Source organism: Urocitellus parryii, chromosome 3, assembly GCF_045843805.1.
Source record: "Urocitellus parryii isolate mUroPar1 chromosome 3, mUroPar1.hap1, whole genome shotgun sequence".
NCBI lineage: Eukaryota > Metazoa > Chordata > Mammalia > Rodentia > Sciuridae > Urocitellus > Urocitellus parryii.
The window spans coordinates 219,502,347-219,523,808 of record NC_135533.1 but is presented as its reverse complement, the minus strand read 5'-3'; the positions used below and the strand labels follow the sequence as shown (position 1 = coordinate 219,523,808).

The 21,462-nt window shown below is 62.0% G+C and overlaps 1 protein-coding gene across 4 annotated transcripts; it reads left to right on the top strand.

Moving 5' to 3' along the window:
* The first annotated feature begins 4,511 nt into the window (after window positions 1-4,511).
* Midn (midnolin) lies at window positions 4,512-11,970 on the top strand. 4 transcript variants are annotated; one of them, XM_026413994.2, is made up of 8 exons: window positions 4,512-4,990; window positions 6,058-6,145; window positions 6,362-6,424; window positions 8,422-8,550; window positions 8,636-8,938; window positions 9,075-9,234; window positions 9,470-9,742; window positions 10,403-11,970. In XM_026413994.2, exons 1-8 carry the CDS (start codon window positions 4,758-4,760, stop codon window positions 10,678-10,680), a joined length of 1,527 nt encoding a protein of 508 aa, XP_026269779.1. In that variant the 5' UTR covers window positions 4,512-4,757; the 3' UTR covers window positions 10,681-11,970. The 4 variants fall into 4 exon arrangements, with proteins under 4 accessions (XP_026269779.1, XP_026269776.1, XP_026269778.1 ...); XM_026413991.2 differs by having other exon boundaries at window positions 4,758-4,990; window positions 9,078-9,234; XM_026413993.2 differs by lacking the exon at window positions 8,422-8,550 and having other exon boundaries at window positions 4,758-4,990; window positions 9,078-9,234.
* The last annotated feature ends 9,492 nt before the right edge of the window (window positions 11,971-21,462 follow it).

Here is a 21,462-nt window from a genome sequence, read left to right as displayed (position 1 = left end):
CTGTGTGCACTGGTTCTGTTGCTCTGCTTAAGGCTGTGGGGTCAGGATCCTCCCTAGTTCATCCTGAGTGTTTCCTGTGGCTCTGTGAAATGCATGTCTGAACCTAAGGAAATAGTCCCTTGAGGATACTCAGTAAACAGAGGCTTGGGAACATTGGTTGTGTGTGGGTCAACTCAAAAGGGCACAGCCTGCCTGGCTGGGTGGGGGTGGGCAAGGTGCCAACCTTCACCCCAAGAGGGTGGGAATAGGCAGAGGTTGACCACCAGGATAGGGAGGGAGGGAGCTCTTGGGGGATCAGGCTTGAACTAGGGGACAGGTTCCCCAGGCCTCTGCCAGGTTCTGAGTCTTCAGGCCCAGTGCTGTGATCCACCATCAACTCCAAGCCTTCCTGCTGCAGGGCTCTGGGAAGAGGCTGGCCCTACCTGCTCCCACAGAGGTCCCACTCTGGGCACACCCAGCAGGCCTGGCCAACTGCCCAATCTGGGTGGTGTCAGCACTTCTGTGGGCATCCAGGCTCCTAGCTGGCTTCAGTCAGAGTGGAGCTGACCCAGAAGGGGGTGGATCTAGCACTGTCCTGCCAGGGTGCTGCCCCACCCGCTCTGAAACCCTGGGGGACTGACTGACCCAGTGCTTGCCTGGCAACTATGGGGCAGGGGTCTCAGCTTCCCACATGCTATCTCAGTAGGATAGGGAGGGGAGTGCAGGGTGAGCATATGGAGAGTCAGGGCCTGCTCACCTCATCACAGCCACAATAGTGACAGGGAAGTCACCCGTGGCCTGTCAGTACATGGGCAGCTCACAGTGTGTCACAGCCTCGTGCAAGTGACTCCATGTCATGTCTGAACTTGGTGGGTTGGGGCCTCCTGGCATGCTCTGGGCCCTGGGGGTGATCTTTCAACATGCACTAGGCCCCGGTGTGAGGGTCAGTGGGCCGGCCTTGGCATCCATCTGTGTCTTGTTCTTTTGGGGCAAGGAGCTAGCCACTCCCTAGTAACTTGGGAACCTTGTGCTGGCCATGAGGTCATATGTGTGTCTTCCCTACCCAGACCCCAGCCATTTGCTGCTCAGGTCCTGATGGGCCACCAGCATGCTACATGCAACACCAAAGATAGCTGGGGCCCAGCAGGGGCACAGCAGAAAGCTAGTATACCCCTCACCAGCAGAACCCCTGTCCCCACATGAGGTAGAATACACCTTAGAGCCAGGCTTTGGGGACAGCAGGGTAGAGTCAGAATGTAGAGGTAAAGATCCTTTCACAATGGTAGGGTCTGGCCTGATAAGGACATGTCAGAACACAGGTCTGTCTCCTACCCAGAAAGTGTACACGCAGTGCTTCAGGGATTCCTGGGATAAAGGACGCAGGGACAGGGGCACCACATGGGAAGGAAAGTCAGGAAGTAGAATGCCGGCCTTTATAAAATTTGGAACAGCACAAAGTATCTTATTCCCAAAGGACCTTTCTCTTTTCCAGGCTGAGTGCCTCAACACAATCTGATTCCATTCCCTACTGGCCTGAGGTCCTACAGCATTCCGGTGGCAGTGTCACCACTAGGCAGGCAGAACCCCGTCTACCCCACCAGCAGCCCCCCAACTGCCCACCCATGGTAGGGAGGGTGGGAATAAGGTTAATGGGGCCAGGGATACACCAACACAATGGGCCCTGATTTCCAGGGTCCCCACTTTCTCTGCCACCAAAAGGTCCTAGGGCCAGCTCCCTGACCTAGCCTTGCCTCCCTCCTCCAATTCAGCCCCATTTCCCTGGGCATGCAATGGCTTCTGGGACCATGCTAAGCTGTTCCCATTTCCTGAGCATCTGTCTTGAGACAAACTCCTATTCATCCTTTAAAAATAAGCTCCAGGACTACTTTCAAAGGTCCTTCCAGCTTTGCCTCTAGACTAGCTCTGATCCTGCAGGGCTGGAAGTGTCTGGGTGTGCCCAGTTTGTGTGTTAGGGGGAGCTGAGGCCAAGGGAGAGTTGGGTGGGAAATGGAGGGAAACCTGCAAAGGAACAGCCCTGGGAGGGGTGCCCAGACCAGGGTAGGGGTGGATGAGGTGGAGGTGGAGAAGTCAGATAAGGAAGGAAACATAAGTGGACAGAGGTGATGGGGTGGAGCCTGGGGTCTCCCTTCCCTGCAAGGGCAGAGGGAGCAGAACAGAGGGCTTCAAAGCTACCAGCCAGGGCATCCTTGGAGAATCTGCAGACTGCAACATCCCGTTTGTTCTGCTGGGTGGCCAGGTTCCTTATCCGTGAAATGGATGAATGCCCACCTTTACAGAGGCTAGGGCAAGCATGTGTGCATGCATTCTTGGAACAATGACAATATGTGGTCCCTACAACTCCAGTGCCCAGAGTAAGCCGCTGGACTCTCATATCTCACTGTCTAGCCATCCTGTAGAAAAAAAAAAAGAGGTCAATTTCTTACTGAGCTCACACAACACAGCCAGGGGTGACCAACTGGGTCCAAGGTGAGCTTGGCGCTGGATAATCGCTCCAGAAATGCCTTCTGAGGTCACCGTTGAGAGATGCTGGCGGCCAAGCTGCCAGGCAGCTGGCCCGAGCACCCCACTGCTTGGCAGGTGACTGGCCTGTTTTCCTGGATCATGGCCGCTGACTCAGGCACCTCTTCCCGTTCCCCCCCACGCGGGCACCCCCAAGCGGAAGCACCGGTCCTGGCCTTCGGGAAGGGGGCGGGGCAGGAAGCCCGCCTGTTCGCCCCAAAAGCCAGCCTACGGGTGTGCAGAGTTCATGGCCCCGGCCCCCTGCTCAGTGGCATTCCGGGAGAAACATCCATTTACAGACGGAAGCCTGGAGACCGGTGTCCCAGTACGATTGCGCCCGGGGGCCTCGGTCAGCAGGCAGGGGCGGGGGCCAGCTGCGTCACCGCCCGCCAGGCCCCCCCCCCCGCCCCCTACCCGCCCAAACTCCACCCCGAGGGAAGGCGGCGCAGATAAAGGCTTGGGGGCCGCCCGCTCGGCCCCAGACTGGCCCGGGCACTTCATACAAGGCCTCACGCGTGGGTTCACTCGGAACTGTAGGACACAGGACAGGCCACGCCCGGTGAGTGGGGGGCGGGACCTCGCTGTTCAGAGAGGGGTATCTACTTTAGACTACCTGGTCGCCCCTACTTTTCTTTGTTCTTGGGGCCCACAGGGCTTCAGATGCCCCCCGGCATGGTTAGCCCACCCGGTTGTGGAGTAGGAGGGGCTCCTAGCAATAGGCATCGCCGGGCGGGACCACAACCCCCGCCCCGCCCCCCCTGGGGCACTCCCCCTTTCCCCGCAAGTGACCTTGAGCTAGTTGCTGCTCCGGTTTCAGTTTCTCAGATTGCAGTTCTATTCTCCGCACGTAGTACGTTCGGTCCCTTATCGGGGTCACCTGCAGACTCGCAGTCTCGGTGTCCATTATCCTGTCCAGGCTCCGTAGAGCCCCCTCCCCCGGGACTTGGCGCAGCGCTCCCGGGAGGGCCGGCAGAGGGCGCACTGACGCTGCTGACTCACCGCAGCATCCAGCGCTACGCTCGGGCGCAGCCCGGGACGCCGCGTCGCGTCACGTCACGGCTCTGGAGGGCGCGTCTCGGGAAACGGGCCGGGGCCGAGGGAATTGGGAGGAGGGCACCAGGACGCGAGGTAGTACCGGTTCGAGAAGGGTACACCAGACTGCGGCCACGTCACCGAGGTGACAGACCTAGTCGCCGGCCACGCCCAGTTCTCCGCACCCACCCACGAAGGGGCAGGACAGGGGACTGGCGGGTCCTGGCGGGCCGCTGGGCCTGGGAACCCTGCCACGAGGCGCGGGGTTCACGCTCCCGCTCCCGCTTCCGCTGGCGGCTGCTTCCCGGACGGACGCGGTGGGGCGGCCCCACAATTTCCTGCCCCTCCCGGCGCCGGGAACAATGGCTCTCGCCCCCTCCCCACGCCCTGGCGGGTCCCGCGAGGACCAGTGGGGGAGGAAGCCTATACCCGGGCCCGAGCCCGCGCCCCTCGGGCCCGCCCGCCCTTTGTTGCGGACTCCGGGCCTTATGAATGGCTGGGGGCGCGGGCGGGGGGGCGGGGGCGGAACCGGAGCGGTGCCAGCCCCACCCCCGCCGCGCTCCCATTGGTTGCCCAGGCAGCGGGGGCAGGGCGAGGGGTTGGCCGTACTGCCACGTGGGGCAGCGCCGCGGCGGCTCCCATTGGCTAAGGAGCGCGACCGACTGGGCGTTCGGTGCGTGCTGATTGGTCGGGACGGGGCCGGCGGAGTAAGTAGTGAATGGGAGGGGGCGGCAGCCCCGCCCCTTGAAACGTTGATACATTATAACTTTTTTTTTCTTGTTACTTTCACCCCCAGATCCTGTGAGCCGCGGCTGCGGCGGCTGTTGCTAAGGGAGGGGACGCTTGAGGTAGCGCGACCCGAACTGCAGAGGCACAGAGCGCACACGGCCAAGGAGCCCCCTCCTCCAGGACCCTCCCCGCGCCGCGCCTCATCCCGGCCGCCCCCCATCCCTTCTCACTCTTGAAGAAGCCTCTATCGCAGACCCCAACCCGGAGCGCGCCCCGAGAAGCCGACGCGATCGACCCCGGAACGCCTCTCGGATTCTTTATTGCTGATCAGCCTTCCACCACTGGGATCTTCAGGGTCACGCGTGCCGCCCCCTCCTCCAGCCCCCAAGCGCCGGGAGAAAGGAACGCGAATTCGGGGAGTTCCCGCCCCGGCCCTGTGGACGCGGCGAGGATTGGCGGCACCCCGCGGACCCCAGCCCCCCCAGCGCGCGCCGGGGATGGAGCCGCAGCCCGGCGGCGCCCGGAGCTGCCGGCGCGGTGCCCCCGGCGGCGCCTGCGAGCTGGGCCCTGCGGCCGAGGCGGCGCCCATGAGCCTGGCCATCCACAGCACGACCGGGACCCGTTACGACTTGTCGGTGCCGCCGGACGAGACAGTGGAAGGGCTGCGCAAACGGCTGTCCCAGCGACTCAAAGTGCCCAAGGAGCGCTTGGCGCTGCTCCACAAAGACACGTAGGTACCGCGCGCCGCCCCCGCCCGTGCGCCCCCGGCGCCGGGCCGCCCCCTCGGGCCCGGGCCCCCGGGCGGGAACAAAGAGCGCGCCGCGCAAGGAAGCAGGGGGCGGCCAGACTGGAGGGGGGGCGCTGCGCGCTCTCGGGCGCCCTCTGCTCGGCCTTGACTGCCTCGGCCTCCTCCCTCGCCGGGGGTCGCCGCACAAAAGCCGAGGCGAGAGTGCCCAGAGGGGTTTCCTTGGCTCCCCTCGGTGGAAGCAGGCGTCCTGGGGCAACACGGAGGTCTCAGCTACGGGAGTGGGAGCCTCAGCCGTTCTCTCTTTCGCTTGCGTCCTCACCAGCTTCCGTATCTGCTCAGCTGCCCCCTCTGCGTCTGGCTGTCTCCCCCCACCTTGTGTCTCTGCCCCCCTTTGTTCTCGATTCTGAGCGCTCCCTGCAGCCTCCCCCTCCCTCCTGGTATTTAAATCGTCTCCAGGCCCGGCAGTCACCCCCCCCCCACCGCGGGCCTCCGGGGACAGGCAATGTCCATCCCCAGCGGAGGGGCCCCGGTGGGGGAGGGGCGGGAGGAGGAGGGTCTCCTTTGTCTGAGCCGCGGCGGCCTGCGCCAGGGAGGGGATGGAGGGGTAGCCTCGCCCCAAGCAGCCCCCCAAGGCTTCACCCAGAGCTGAAGGCCCTCGGTGCCTATAAAGAGAGGCCTGGGCAAGAGTTAGTGAATCCTAGGCAGGGGTTGCCCTGAGGGGTGCAGAAGATTGTGGCAAAGGGCATGTGAGTGCCCAGTTAATGCGGAAAGTGCCTTGTTGAGCAGCAGAAGGGGTACCCCAGTGGGAAGATGGGGATCGTGGGAGATCTGAGCTTCCAGGATGGGAACTCCCAAGGCCAAGGAATCTCCCCACATGCGCCGCCGGGATCTGGAAGCTGGGAACGGGTGGAGGCAGAAAGGACTCCAGTCTCTCTATCCCCCTCCCCCTCTCCCCCGGCGGCACACACACAGCCCTCCTCCCCCGCGGCCGCTGCTTCCGCGTCCCAGTGTTGTCTCTGCCGTCTCACCGTCTTCCTTCCTCCCCGCAGCCGGCTCAGTTCGGGGAAGCTGCAGGAGTTTGGCGTGGGGGATGGCAGCAAGCTGACTTTGGTGCCCACCGTGGAAGCAGGCCTCATGGTAAATGGCTGTGGGCGGTGTGTCCTGGAGGCCCTACAGACCTCAGACCCTGCTCCCACACACACAGACGGTGGTGGGCTGTTCACCATCACTGCCAGTGCACAGCCTCCCCCCCTGTAGGGCCGTCCACCCCAGCCTGCAGGGCCCTCCCCACCCCTGCTCAAACCCACTGTGCCAAACCCACACTTAGGCGGGTCCTCCTTCCTCTCTTTGTAGTCCCAGGCCTCGAGGCCGGAGCAGTCTGTCATGCAAGCCCTAGAGAGCCTCACCGAGACCCAGGTAAGACCCTCGCCAGCCCCTTCCTAATCTGCAGGCCAGCCATCCCAGAGAGCCTGGGTTGTCTGCTCCCCAGAGGCCTGTGGGGGTGGGGAGGGACGCCCGCCTGGTGCCAGCTTGGCCTGGTCACCTTGCTTCCTCTTCCTGCCCCCCACTAGCCACCTGACCTTGAGGTTCTCTCCCACGGTGGCTGCCAGGAGGGGGAAGGGGCTGAGTTTCTCTGAGCCTGTCTGCCTGAGGGATGACCTTGGCCCAGAGCTACGAGCTCACTTGGGGCCTGTCCCTCCAGCCTAGCATTAGGTCCCTCCCCTTCCAGAGACCCAGTCCCCAAGCCAGTGAGGCTTTCCCAAAGGGATGGGCCAGTTTCTTTTTTTAACATTTCTGCTGCGGTGCAGAGTGCTGGCCAGCCAGGGTGACACTCCTTCCGCTTTCCTGACCCCCACTGCAAGGGGGTGGGGAGTCACCACAGCACCCCCCCTTCCTCTCTCTGGCCTTTGTTCTCTGCCCCAAGGGGGGGGGGCAGGGGCAGGCAGCCCAGGGCCAGGGAGGCCTCCACAGGATGTTGGGAAACGTTTAGTAGGCAGCCAGGAGGTGGGCTGGGGCCGGCCTGAGTCTGGCTCCAGGTCTTGCCCAGGCCTTTTCCCCCTCCTCCTCTCCTCATTTTCTTGGCTGAGGTTGGGCACTCCCCAGAAAAGGGCCCTGGCCACCTCCCAGCAGGGTGACACAGGCCTCAGCAAGCTGCCAGGGTGGGGGAGCAGGCTACTGCCCGCCCCAGCAAGGGGGTGGGCAGGTTCCCGGGCCTCCCCGGTCTGGCCACAGGAAACCTGCTCAGCGGCTTTGGTCTTCCCTCCTGCTGCCCCAAGGCCCTCGCCCCCTTCTTGACACGTAGCATCCTGCCTTTCGAGCAGCACAGGGGAGGGGGGCCGAGGGGCGAGGAGCCGCTGGTGGTCTGCCATCATGGGGGTGGCTGTGGGATGGGGGGTAACAGGGGTCGGGGGCCGGGGTGGAGGCTGCAGGTGACTTCCTGGGGCAAGTGTGAACTGCTCCCTGCTACCTGATGGGGGCTGCGGTTAGCTGGGTTGGCAGGGGGGCCGGGCACGATTGGTTCACATCCTCCCTGGGTGCCTGCGTCAGGAGGGAGATGGGGGGGCACTGGGCGAGTGACTGGGCTCCCCGGGCTGCTTCCCTGCCTGGCTCCAAGTCATGCCCGCCCATTCGCCCTCCCCAGGGAGGAAGTTGCTGGGCAGGCAGAGCTAGGGGGCTCCAGCTGCTCTGGGAAGCCACCCCAGGGCCCTGCCTGCCAGGGGTCTTGAGCAGAGGGTGCTGTGCAGACTGGTCAGGGTGGGGCTGTGCCCTGCCTCCTGTCCCCCTCCTCAGCCCCCAGCAGAGAGGATTGCGCCAGCCAGCCACTGCCAGAAGAGCAGGGAGGGAGTTCTGGGAGGCGCTCAGCTCTGAGTCATCCAATCTATGTCACTTCTCAGAAACCTCCGCCCCCCCATCCCTTTCCCTGGGGAGAACAAGGCGCTGGCCCGGCCCCAGAAGGGGTTTGTTGTAGATAGGGTCAGATGTACTTACTCATGAATCCACCCGCCACAGAGGGGCAGGTCTGAGGGTTCCTGGTCACCAGGGTGTGTTGAGGGCCCTGGGGACATAGGCTCTGGGGACCTCGTTAGGCCCCCTTGGCCTCCACCCCGCCCAGGACAGATAAATATTTATCTTGAGAAAGCAAAGGTTAGGAGGAAGGATTGTCCAGGAATTCCGCCCACTCACTGGCTGGGTGATTTAGCTAGGAGGGGCCCTGAGACCCGCCCCTCTCCCACATTCTCAGGAAGAAAGGGTTTGGGGACCCAGGAGGATGGGGAAGGAGATGAGGTGAGGGTTATTTGAGGGCAGTGACCGCCAGCTGGGCCCCACCCCCTCTGGCCTCAGTTTCCCCTTGAAAGAACCAAGTTGGCCAGGGAGGGCCAGGCCCCCGTCTGACCCGCCTCTGTCCCCCACAGCCCTCAGCGGTGCCTGGGCCGGGCCGGGCTGGCGGAGGCGGCTTCCGGAAATACAGATTCATTTTATTTAAGCGTCCGTGGCACCGACAGGGACCCCAGAGCCCAGAGAGGGGCGGCGAGAGGCCCCAGGTCACACGATGAGGGGGGCTGGGCTGGGCTGGGCTGGGGGCGCTACAGACAGGGCCCCCCAGCTGAAGGGTCCCTCTTTCGGCAGGTCAGTGACTTCTTGTCTGGTCGCTCACCACTGACCCTGGCTCTCCGCGTGGGGGACCACATGATGTTCGTCCAGCTGCAGTTGGCTGCCCAGCACGCCCCCCTGCAACATAGGCATGTGCTCGCCGCTGCTGCCGCCGCCGCCGCCCGTGGAGACCCCAGCTTAGCCACCCCGGTGTCCTCTTCCTGCCGGCCAGTGTCCAGTGCTGCCCGTGTCCCCCCAGTGCCCACCAGCCCTCCTACATCCCCCTCACCTGTCACAGCTGGCTCCTTCCGATCCCACGCAGCCTCCACCTGCCCTGAGGTGAGAATGGGGAGGGGTGTCTTTGGAACCTGAAGGGATGGGCTTGGAGACCACAGGGCTCTGCCCCCAGAGGCATCCTGTGCGTCAGCTCTGGCACCTGACCTGGGCCCCGTGCCCGTGTGCTTCCTCCCACCAGCAGATGGATTGCTCCCCTGCTGCCAGCAGCAGTGTCAGCCCTGGGGCCAGCACTGCGTCCACCCCAGGGGGCAGCCCTACTCCCCGATCCCGTAAACCCGGCGCCGTCATTGAGAGCTTCGTGAACCATGCCCCAGGGGTCTTCTCAGGGACCTTCTCTGGTAGGTGTCATGTCAGACGAGGCTGTGTATGCCCAACTTCACGTACGCGTGCAGTCACATCCATGCCCACCATGGCAGGCACGCGGGGCTGAGCGTGCTGCACGCACCTCACCCTTCCCCAGGAACCTCCAGGCACACAAGTGCCTGTCCCTGGGCAGGTCAGGTGACCTGACCCCAAGACCCACACAGGTGCCCCGGGGGCATCCTGCCAGCTCAAAGCCACTTTCCCCTGCAGGCACGCTGCATCCCAACTGCCAGGACAGCAGTGGGCGGCCACGGCGGGACATCGGCACCATCCTGCAGATCCTCAATGACCTCCTGAGCGCCACAAGGCACTACCAGGGCATGCCCCCCTCGCTGACCCAGCTCCGCTGCCACGCCCAGTGCTCGCCTGCCTCGCCAGCCCCCGACCTCGCCCCTAAAACTACCTCCTGCGAGAAGCTGGCAGCAGTGCCCCCGGCCTCCCTGCTGCAGGGTCAGAGCCAGATCCGCATGTGCAAGCCCCCTGGTGAGTGCTGACTCTCAAGGCCCCTCTGTGTGCTGGTGGGCACAGGCAGCAGCTGACCTGCCTGGGGGTCCAAGGGCCAGCAGCTGCCGGACCCCCCAGCTCCGCCCAGCCAGGAGAGAAGGAGCCGTGTGTGTGTCGGGGCACAAAGTGTCCTTGTGTGCTCCCGAGGGGGCTCCGGCCCCGCTTCCTCCTCACCCCCCAGGCACCCTGTCCAGATGGTGTTTGGTGCCTGCATGAATGGCTCAGTTCTGGCAGGCGAGGCAGGGCAAAAGGGCCCCCAGCGTTGAGGACTTGGGAAAGCAAGGAGCCCCCCCTCATCACCGCCCCCCACCCACTGTTCCCCAGCGGCTGGTTTACTCCCCATCAAAATTCCATGAATCCTGGCCACTGTTCTGCCCATCGGGCATTCTGGCCATCAGTCAGTCTCACAGCCCTGGGAATCAAAACTGGAAACTGAGGCATGAGCCCAGTGTTTTACTGGGCCAGATGCAGCCAGAGGCATTCAAGTTCTAGTTGGGTCACTGAGTGACTCTTACCTAAGTGCAGTGCTCCACCAGGGACATGGTGCAGAGCCCTCCCCATCAGAGCCCTGGCCCCCAGGCCACAGCATACCTGGGGGGGCCTGGACCTTAGTAACCACAGGATGCTGATCCTCTGCAGGGGACCGACTCCGGCAGACTGAGAACCGAGCCACGCGCTGCAAGGTGGAGCGGCTGCAGCTCCTGCTGCAGCAGAAGAGGCTGCGCAGGAAGGCCCGGCGGGATGCCCGTGGCCCCTACCACTGGCCACCCACCCGGAAGGCCGGACGCAGTGACAGCAGCAGCAGTGCAGGAGGCGGCAGCACTGGCGAGGCTGCGGGCCTGGGCCTCGACTTTGAGGACTCGGTGTGGAAGCCAGAGGTCAACCCTGACATCCAGTCGGAGTTCGTGGTGGCCTAGGATCTGGCACCCTCGCCCTGTGGCCTTGCCCGGGCATCCCAGACACCCAGAGCCACAGCTCGGCTCTGGAGGGCAGGCGGCCACCTCCCCGCCCACCCCCAGCCTTTCTTTTTCACAGCCTCACCCTGATCGCACCTCCTGCTTCTCTCCCATGCCCACCTCTTCCTCCTTCGCCATCCCCAGCCTCTCTGCTGGGTCCTCCCCTCCCACCTTCCCCAGCTCCAAATCTGTAGCAGCCTTTCCAGATGGCTGAGAGAGGGAGACGAGGAAGCCGCCCCCACCCCTTCCGCTCTGCCTTCCTCCCCTCCCACCCTCACCTCCCCCCACCCTATTCAGGTTTAAGTCAAAAAAGTAGATGCCTCATTATGCACTTTACAGATGAGGGGAGGGGCTGTGGAGAGGAGAGTCCATCCCACCCCCACTGCAGACTCTGGCCTCCACCCCGGGCCAGCAGGACCCAGACAGACGGGACCCAGTGTCCCGGGGAGCGAAGCCACAGGGGACTGTCTCTCTTCCACCTCTGCCCTTTTCCTCTTGGTCTTTCTCCATGTGAAGCTGGTTCAGCATGGGTCTGGCCAGGGGCTGTGCTGGGTCTGGGCCGGGCCTCAGACTCTTTCCTGGCTGGAGAGCAGACCAGGAAGAGCCCACCCGCCCGCTCCAGTCACTGGCCACAGCTGTGCTGTTCTGCCCCACCCCTTTCCCTGACCTCCCTCCTGAGCTTGGGGACTATTTATAGACTATTAATTTTCTGACTGAGCCAATAGTGGTTGGGAGCTTGAAGAACTGGGAGAGAAATGGTGGTGGGTGGGGGGCACCCCCACACCTTCCTTCCAGCCCAACCTGAGGGATGTGGGACTGTGGACTGCTGGGGCCTCTCCTGCCCAGCATGGGGAGGGGGTGCTGAGCTGTGAATGCCCTGATGGGGGCAAGTGTAGCATTAACCCCCCTGGGGTCCGCTGCTGGTCTAACTGGGACCCTCCCCACTCAGCGCCCAGGCCCTGCGGGTCTCTGGCCCTAGGGACTGAGGGAGAAACCCCTTGCTGGGGCCATTTCAGAGGGGGTGGATTTTTGTTTTTCCCACACTTTTTATTTTTTTAATGACAGGGTGTTTTGGCCCTGCTGCCCCCACCTGTCAGTCTAGTCCTGGCCGCCTGTCCCCCCTTGTTCTGTAGGTGAGACCCCAGGTCCTTGTCCCTTCCTGTGTTCCAAGTTAATGGTTTCAGATGTGAACATCACGTGTTAACTGTAGCTGTAAATTTTTTTTGTGGGGGGTGGGTGGGTAGGGAGGGGTCCCAGAGGGTAGAGGTCAAGGATTTGGTTTGTTTTTATTTTTGTTTTTTCCAAAAAAAGAAAAAAGAAAAAAAGAGGAGAAGGGAGGGGTACATTTTGTTTTTTGAAGAACTGTCTTGGATACCTATTTAAATGTGTGTTCTGTTTTGTTTTTTAACAATTTTTAAATAACGTCTGTGCCTCTGCGGGTCTGAGGGTGAAGGCCCCAGGCAGGAAATGGCCCATACCCTGTGCCCTCCCAGGGCCCCCCAAGCAAGCATTACCTGCCCTGGAGATGGGGCTGTGGGGGTGCCGCCCCACGTGAGTCTCCTGTATGAAACAAATTGAAAAGACCTGCACAAGCACCGGGACTTCAAGTAATAAACAGAAGGAAACAGTCTGGTTCTGCCTGTCAGTGGTGGGGGGGTGTGCCCTGCTATCCTTCCTGGTTCTCACACCCTCTCCCCAGCTCTGGGGTAGGCAGGAAGCCACTAGGGCAGTGAAGGGAGGAGCCGGCCACTTCCTGGTACCCAGGGCCGGAAGTCCCTCAGGGTGTGGGCATGGACCTGCTTGCCCACTTGCTACCTACCCAGTCAGGGAGCCTGCTCCTCTCAGTTCCTCCATCTGCGGTGGGTTATGGGAACAGGGACTTGGGAGTCTGTGTCTAGGGAGACCTGAGCTTGACCCCAACACTAGTGGCTCCAGCCCTGCCAGAACTTCTCCTGGAGTCTCACCACTGGTTTGCTGATCCTGAGACTGCCCAGGGATGAGCACCAGGGTGAGCCACTGTTCCCAGGAGCTAGACTTCCTACAGCCCCAGGCCTCGCCTGGGTAACTAGTCAGGTGCGCTGCAGGCCGGGACCCAGCCCAGGATGGCCTCTTGGCCCCTATGGCCACACCCTAGTGTTGTATTCCACCTCTGGCCCTGGCCTTAACAAAGGCCCTAGCAGGAACACCTCTTTCCTGGCTGCCCCATACTCAGCCTAGGAACTTCCCCAGAATGCCCCTCCCACCCCTCCCTGACCTTCAGTTTTCCCTTCTGCCAGCCTTGGGCTCCCCAAGGACCCAGCTAAGGTCCTCTGGGGTTCCATCTTTATGTCTTTTGGGGCTGGGCAGAGGGAGCAATCATCCCACACCCAATCTTTCACATGCATTTCCTCATTTAAAAAGCACGGCAAGCTGTGAGTTAGCAGTAGTTATACTCCTACTTTATAGAGAAAAGAGGTCCAGAAACAGCCCTTGGCCAAGAGGGTGAGAGGATTTTTTTTTTTAATTGTGACCCCTTACCCTCCTCCAGGTCCACATGGCCAAGTTTATGCCCTCCCCAGCCCTGATCCAAGAACCCCCAGGGGGGAGGGGCAGGTCCCTTTTACAGGGTGGCCTAGGACACATCTTCCTGGACCTTCTGCCCTTCCCACCACTCAGTCCCCAGATCATCCCACACCCAGGGCAGGAAGGCAGATGCCCTGTCAGCCCATCCCCAGGCCTCAAGGTCGTGGTGAAATGTCCTCTTCCCCCCACGCCCAAGTTGGAGGCCACGGGGTGGAGGTGCAAAGGGAAGGCTCAGGAGGAACAGCAGCCCCAGCCCCTGAGTCAGGAGCGTCACCCTGGCCATCACCTGCCGCCCAGGACTGAGAGGATGAGGAAGAAGGATGCCACAATGGGCCTGCTGATTCACAGGAGATGTTTGTAGGTACAATCCAGGAACCGCCCCCTAGCATGCTGACTCCGCCAGCCTGAGGCCCCAAGGGAGTCAAGGCCATGCCTTGGGGAGTGGGGGACAGGGCCTGCCTTGGGGGTGGAGGCCCAGGTCTGGCTGTATTCTGGGGCTCTGAGGAATAAACTCCAGGAGGGCGTGAGAGAGATCTCTAGGTGTCCTAGAGAAACAACCCCAGCCCTCCGTGCACCCTGCACGACCCCAGCGCCTACACACACTTGCCCAGGGGGGTGCTTGGCCCGGTGAAGCAAGTGGTGGCCTTGCGTTGAGTTGGAGGAGCGAAGAGGTAAACTGAGGCACAAAACGCGCAGGGGGTTACCAGGCTCGCAGGGGGCGGAGTTGGCCCTGCACCGCTTTCTCCACCATTGAGGAAAAAACTGAATGGGAGGGGGCGGCCCCCCGGAAACCCGCGGAGATGGAAACGCGGTTTCCAGGGCAACGCATCACGAAAGGAGCCTGACGTCACTGCGGGGAGGGCGCGCCCACCCCCGTCACCAAGTGGGGAGGTCCAGGCCCCGCCCACCCTCGGGGAAGTCTCATTGGCGGATACGCCGTTCGCTATTTTCAAAGGCCAATAGTAGCGTCCGTAGTCACCTGCAGGCGGGACTTCAGCCCAGCTGGATCGAATGCGCAAGCGCGAGCCAGGAAGCACAGCAGCCCCTCCTTTCTCCCTGCGCACCCGCAAGCTTGGGGGCGGGAAATGCAACCTAGGCCTGACGGCTGCGGTGGGGCCTGGACGGAAGAGGGGGCGTACCTGAGGGCGCCGCACGTGGACACCCCCCCCCCCCGCATGGGCACGCTCACGTGCACTTCTCCTTTTATGCTCAGGCATTTTCTACTGAATTCTTCATCGTGTTCTCCAGAGCCCAGTGCCCAACCCCTGCGCCCAGCCCTCCTGTAACTCCCAGGCTGAGGGAGGATTCGGAGCTCAGGGAGTGGAGACTACCTGGAGGAAGGGGTTGAGGCTTTGCTGGAGGAATATGAGTTCATAGGGAGAGGGAAGGTGTGCCCAGGGTAGGAAGCACGGTGTGTGCAGAGGCCTGGAAACATGAAAGAAGGAGCCTTTGTGGGCAGCGGGGAAGGCAAGTTGGTGCAGAGAAAGCAAAGATGAGAGGAAAAGGTCAAGCTGGCAAGGACCCAGAAGGGCTGTCCCCAGGTCTGTGACCTGAGAAGACCGGAACAGAGGCCAGGACATCCAGGAGGTGGCTGGACAGGCGCTGGGCCAGAGTAAGGGATAGGTGGAAACCCTGGTAGTATCTTCCTGAAGGAGAACCTGGGCTTGGCTTGGGTCCCTGTCCACAGGAGGCCTCTGGCAAGGGCTGCTGAGAGCCCTGGAGTTTGGGGAAGGGGGAAAGGTTTGCTTGCCTGTGTGTTCGAGTACTTGGCTGAGAGGCTGGCAATGGCTCAGGAGTTGTGGAGGACCCAGGGGGTGGAATTTCCGGGCCAGCTGCCCCCGGCCTTGGGTTCAGTTTTGGTTTTAACCGGGCTTACAGAGGCAGCAGTCAGAGTGAACAGGGGTGGGTATTTGCCAAGTGGGGAGGATGTTAACCAAAAGCTTTGGCCCCAGGCTGGCCTCTGGCGCTAGTCCGGGAGGAGGAGTAAAGAGGGAGACTGAAGCTAGTGGAACGAAGTGGCTGCCCAAGCAGGAGGGACCTGCCTGCCTCAGCTAAGGGGGTGACCTCCTAGGTGGGCAGGCTCTGTGGGTGAGAAGGCAGCTGTGGGACGTGAGGGCACTGGAGGTCAAGGCTTTCTGGCAGGGGCCTGAGTGCCCTGGGGGTAGCCAAAGGAGCATTTGCAGCTGGCTCCAAGGACTGGGGATGGCAAAGACCACGGCTGGTCAGGAGGTGGCTGGCGGTGGGTGGCAGGAAGAAGCCAGGCCCCTGGCCAGAATCCTGGGGGAGATGGGACTGAGGGTGCTCCCCACGCCGCCGCCTCCACGGGGCCTGGCGCGAACCGCCCTCCCTCGCAGAGCCATGGGAATGGGAGTTGCCACTTCCCGCGGCCGAGGGCGTGGGGGCCCTACCCGGGAGTCGTGACTTCAGCCCCACCCGCGGCTGCCCAGCCCTGGGAGGGCAGAGAACTGGCTCTCTCCGGTGTCGCTGGGAGCAGGTGAGCAGCCCAGCGGTGGGGCAGGGCCGGGCGCCTCCTTCCACTGCCTCCTGCCTCTGTTTCCCTCGCGTCTGCCTCTTGCCTCCTCCCGCTCGCGTCCGGTTCCCTCTGGCGCTGTCAGTCTACCCCGTTTCTCTTCCGGTGGGTCTTCCTGGGTCTTCGTCCCGCTCGGCCGCCCCGCCCCTCCCCTACTTCCGCCCCCTCTCGGCCCCCTCCCTCACCCCCGGCTCACATTCCAGCCTCCTCCCCCGCCCCGCGCCCCTCCCTGGAGCCAGCTGCTGCCTCGGGTGCCAGGAGGGAGTAGGCTCAGGCCCGGGTCGGGTCTGGAGCGGGTGGGCCGGAGGGCACCCCGACCCCTCTGGAATGTGGGCGGGGCCCCCACCCCCCACCCAGGAGGCGGCCACCCGGCCGGCTGCCGCAGAACGCGGGCTGCTACTGCCCAGCACCCGCCCCACACCCAGGACGCTGCCCACACTCGGCCCTCCTGGAGAATAAGCAGTACGCCCCAGACAGCCCCATACCGCGCGGCCACCAGACGCACGACCCTTGTGTACAGCACACCCCTCAACGCTCTCAGGGTGTTTATTGAGTGCCATCTGTTTGCCAGGCTCTTAAGTACACAACACCCACACACACCCCCATAAACCTGCCCCAGGCCCGCACTGGTTCCTCCACAATCCCTCAATCAACTGTGTGACCCTCAAAACGAAGGGTACCCCCATTCTTGCCCTGGGCCAAGACCTCCCTTAAAACCCTAGTATTAGAAGTCACCATGCAGCACCCTCCAACAAACACAGTGGGAGAAGTGGGCTAAGAACCACTGGCCACTAGCCCTGGGCCCGCCCCTTCCCCCGCCCGTGGCCACTGCAGTCTTCTGGTCTGGGTGGAAAACAGGGGGGGCGGTTCACAGCTGTCCCCTGACTTCAGCCAGGAGCCTTTTGGTTACTGTTGGAGATACAGGCAAAGAAGGAAATTAACTTGAGTGACAGTACTCTGTGAACTGCCACATGCAGAAGAGAGAACCCAAGCTCCCCTGTCCCCAGAGGTGCTGCTGCCTGTCACCCACTTTTCAGCTGGCCCTTGGTTCTGTGTGACCCTGGAGGGACAGATCCTGATCTATGGGTGCATGGACATATTTTCTAGGCATCTGCTTGTATGGGGGCCCTGCAGCCCCTGGGGTGGGCAGATGCTGTGTGACTTTGGATTGCCACACGCAGGGGTGGCTTGTTGTGAGTCCCTATAGCTGCCCCAGGTTGAGGGTGTGGGGGAGAGGATTGGATCTCCACTTGTGCTCCTCCGTTGTTGACACAGAGAAACCACCAGCCCCAGGCAGAAGCCACTCTGTGTCCTTTGGGTTTACAGGGAACCTGTGTACAGGTGATGCCCTGCTTTGGGGCCACAAGGTGGGGCCCAGAGTACAGTGAATGGCTATGGTGGAGACCTGTTCCTTTGGCCCCTAGAGGATGGGGGTTGTTGCTAAGCATCCCTGAGGCCATAGAGGTGGGCAGTCTGCACCCACCCCCTTACCCGGTTTTAGAAACAGTGTGCATGTCCTCAGCACCCTCAGGTAAGGCACCTAGGCCAGCTGCAGGGTGTTCTTGGCTGCTGCAGGGACTCTGGCATTTCCCAGAAATCTCAGGTGGCATGCCCACGAATACAGGTCACTGTACATCCTGCCAGGTGTGCTCACTTTCTGTCCTTCCCACTGTCCATCCCTCAGTGGCAGGGGTCACTTTCTTGGCCTCTGCATTGTATGGAGTACAGAAAGACTGAGCAGGTGTGGTCTTGAGAGCAGGCATGGAGCCTTCTGTCCTGACCACCATCACTGTGTCACCATGTGTCCTCTGGATCTCATAGGCAACCTGTCATGTATGCATGCAGTTGGCAGCAGTAGAGGACTGCAGTCAACTTTCATGCCCAGGGCACTTCTTGGTGCCCAGTGCATGGTGGCTGTGTGACTTTGTGCCCAGTGAGTGCACATGTGTGTGTGTGGTGTGTCACAGGATATGTGTTGCTAAGGCCCAGCCTTGGGGCTGCTGGGATGGCCTGCTCTGGCCTGGGCTGACCAGGAGCAGATGTGGCCTAACAGCCTGTACATTCCTGGGCTGTGACTCAGGCCTGTGGGGAGGGGGTGAGTCACTGGCAGCTTAGGCCCAGCCCCAGTCTGGGCCCTGCACCCCATCCTGGATGCAGACTCCCTCCTAGGAACAAGGTGCAGCCCCCCTCTGGCATTTCTGTGTTGCAGACCTCTGAACCTTAGGCACTGGGGAAGAGAGACCCCCTTGGTACAGGTAGGTCCTGGGGGTCCTAGGGTAGGGGCTGATTTAACCCTTACTGCTCTGGACATCTGGCTTCTGAAACTGCCCCTTCTGCTGCTGACATAGCTCAAGTGCCCACCCCAGGGACATGAGTCATAGCACCAGGCATGGGCACATACGCTTTGTGGGTCCCGGCCCACCCTTGTCACGCATACCCATGCGCGTCCTGATTGCTCCCACATGCATATCCGGATTGTTTACATATTTGGGGGTCTCGTTCCTGTGTGTTGTGGAACACAGGCTTGCATGCCTGGCAAATGTGATCCTGTCCTGACTGGGCTGCCAAGCTCCCACACCCCCCCCCCAACGCCTGTGTACACCCAAGTACCTCCCCACTTTCCTGTCCACACGAACCTGTCCCTAGTCATCTCAGTGCCCACGAGGCCCACGAGCACACACGTGCACCACACCTGGCAGCACGCACAGTCTGCTCATCCCCCACCCTGGCTCTGGGCCCCGAGGATTGGGGCCAGCTGGGTGACTGGAGTCTACCAGGACGGCCCCACTTTTGCGCCCCCGCCTGGCAGCCGCCAGGTGCACCATCCCAGCCCCGCCTGGCCGGGAGGGGGCGGTAATTACGCGGCCCCGGGGTACCCCACCACCACTACAAGTCTTTCATCCTGGACCACTCCCGTCCCTGGTCGAGACGCTCATTATCGCCTCCCGCCCGGTCATTAGCCGGGGTCGGGAAAGGACCCAGCGTCCGGCGGGCCCGGCCCCGCGGGGAGGGCGGAAGAGAAGCGGCCCTGCCCCCACCTATAGAGCGACGCCTCGCCGAGGGAGGGCGGGGCTGCCAGCCCTGGGGTGGAGTGGGCGAAACCTTCGGGATGGGAGATGGGTGGGGGGCGCCCCGTCGGAGACAGCTGGCTGGGGAGGGGGCAGGTTTGTGAAAAAGCCGACGGCGGCGCAGAGCCGGGGAAATGCGGAGATGAAGAGACAGGGAGACTCCCGGCCGAGCCCGAGTCCTCGAGGGGCAGGGGCGAGTCCCAAGCGTCTCTACAGGAATAGCCACCCCACTCCGGCCCGGCATAGTCACGGGGCGGGCTGGGGCAGGCAGCGGGGCTCTGAGGTCCCCACGCCAGGGAGGGACTCGCCCTGCGGGTTGGCCGTCCTGACCCGCGAGGGCTGGGGGCGGTAGAAGGACCCGACACTCCACGCGAGGCCACGCAGCTGGTGCTGGCCCTGAAGGGCGGGACCTGGGAGCTGGTCGCCAAAGCTTCAGCCACGCCGACCGCGAGGCTGCGGCGCCCCCTTGTGTCAGCGCCGGGCTATGAGCCTGGCCTCGAGCTCATCGTGTAGGGGCGGCAGACGGGGTGAGAAGGGGTCCTCACCTCCTGCCAGCCCCGCACGAGGGTAGTGAGTCACGGTGACACGCCTGATGTACACGCAGGCAGGTCACCACAGAGGCACAGGCTCGGAGACCGGTACAAAGCTGAGACTCGAGCACCCTGTGGAGGGGCAGAAGCGCAGAGGACAGGCTTCCGCAGTTTCACATCCACACCTTGCTGGGGACCCCCCGACCGCCGTGGGTACTGGGGGGGGGGGACTGGCACACAGGAATTGCTGGTAGTAAGCTTAATAACTGGGTGCAGGCAGAATGAGTGAATGAACACAGGGCTCCACACAAAACCAGGAGGAAGCAGGGACTCAGAACTAGAGGCAATGTGGGGGCCCAGAATGACCCCGGAATTGTGACTACAGAGACGCTTCCCATCCCTGAGAAACTAAGGCACAAGAATTTCCGGGTCTAGGATTCAGATTGGAAAGGGCGGGCCTGAATTGCTCCGGGGCTGGGTGTGCCAGTGGTCTAGGCTCCCGAGGGTGTGGGTGGCCCCCTCCACACCACAGGGGAGCTGGATGCTGATGTCTCTCTGCTCCTTATAATAACAGTCCTGCGTGAGTGGCTGACGCAGCAGCAGGTTGCTGCTGACGGGGAGGCAAGGTGCAGAGGGGGTGGCCATGAGTCATGCAACTGCCGGCCTGGGAAGGGGTCCTTGAGCTCTTTGAGGGTACTGGTGACCTTGTCACTGGAGATAACTGGGTCATTTTGACCTGCTTGAGGCCTGGGGTGGAGCTGGGATTTTTTCAGGAAAACGGGGCCTCTTCTTCAATGACCCTCAACTTTCCTGCAGAGTCCGAGACTTTCTGGGGGAGGAGCTGTAGTGTGGGTCACTGGTCTGGGCAGACAGAGAAGGATTTACAATCTTCTTCGACTAGGTGGTCTAGGAGCAGCATGAGCTAAGCAGGCCATAAAAGGTCCCCCACCCCAGGAGCAGCCTTAGGGGCAAAGGCCTTTGCAAACTCATCACAGAGGTGCTCTTGGGACATCCAAGAACCAGAGAAGAGATGCCTTCTAAAGGACAAGACACGGGTGGCAGAGCATAGAGGGCCCTGACCTTCGGGTGGGTAGTGGTTGTGGAGACCCACGGGATGGCTGTGACTGGGATGCCTGGTAGCAGCGGGGAAGCCAAAGGCAGAGCTGGATTTGGGAATATTGGGGACTGCATGGTGGAGCCACTTGAACATAGGGTGTGGGTTTGGCACATAGACCTGGGATGGACAAATGCCAGGCCAGGTGAGTGTTGGGATGCCTGTGAAGCATCTGCCAGGGATGGAGAGAGTGAGGTCAGGGAATGGGTTATAGTTAGGGGCGGATGTGGTTGGATTTGTGGGCATACTGAACTGGGGTGTCCCAAAGTGTTGGGATGGAGGAAGAAGTGGAGTTGTGGGGAATATTGGGGCTCACATGATTGGGACTGTCGGTGTTGGGGTTTGGTTGGGTGTTGCTTTTTTTTTTTTTTTTGTAGTTTTGGTGGACAGAATGCCTTTATTTTATTTGTTTATTTTACGTGGTGCTGAGGATTGAACCCAGTGCCTCATGCATGCTAGGCAAGCACTCTACCACTGAGCCAAGCCCCAGCCCCGGGTGTTGCGTTTGATTGCATGAAATGGTTCATTCAGGAGCCTTGGAGTTCTGGGAGTCAGGGGTTATCAGCTATATTGGCAAGTAGATAAGGATTGATGTCAGGATTCAGAGGAAGTTGGGGTATCTGCATTCCAGGGCTCGGATAGGTATAGGCATCTGGATGAAGTCGATATGTTGGGATTGGAGCGATTCGAGGGGGTGGGTGACCTGAGGCAGCAGACCCTTTGTTCCTCGCCACAGGCCAGGGTACTGGCACACGGAAGTGGGTCAGCCCTGCCCCATTGCTCCGACCACGCCCCCGCGCACAGGGGCGGGAGACTGCGGCCTGGGAACATTCCGGCCAATCAGCACGCCCGGCGCCAATGCTGGGGAGGGGCGGGGCCCGAATTTGCCCCGCCCCAACTCATGAATATGAGGCGCAGCCGCAGTTTCAGAAGCCTCGG

What these genes read in the sequence shown, in the direction of transcription:
- Midn (XM_026413994.2), top strand. Translation starts at nt 4,758, where the DNA reads ATGGAGCCGCAGCCCGGCGGCGCCCGGAGCTGCCGGCGCGGTGCCCCC. An exon ending in AGAGCCTCACCGAGACCCAG is followed by an intron (nt 6,425 to 8,421) that starts GTAAGACCCTCG and finishes TGTCCCCCACAG; the next exon opens with CCCTCAGCGGTGCCTGGGCC. An exon ending in CTTCTCAGGGACCTTCTCTG is followed by an intron (nt 9,235 to 9,469) that starts GTAGGTGTCATG and finishes TTTCCCCTGCAG; the next exon opens with GCACGCTGCATCCCAACTGC.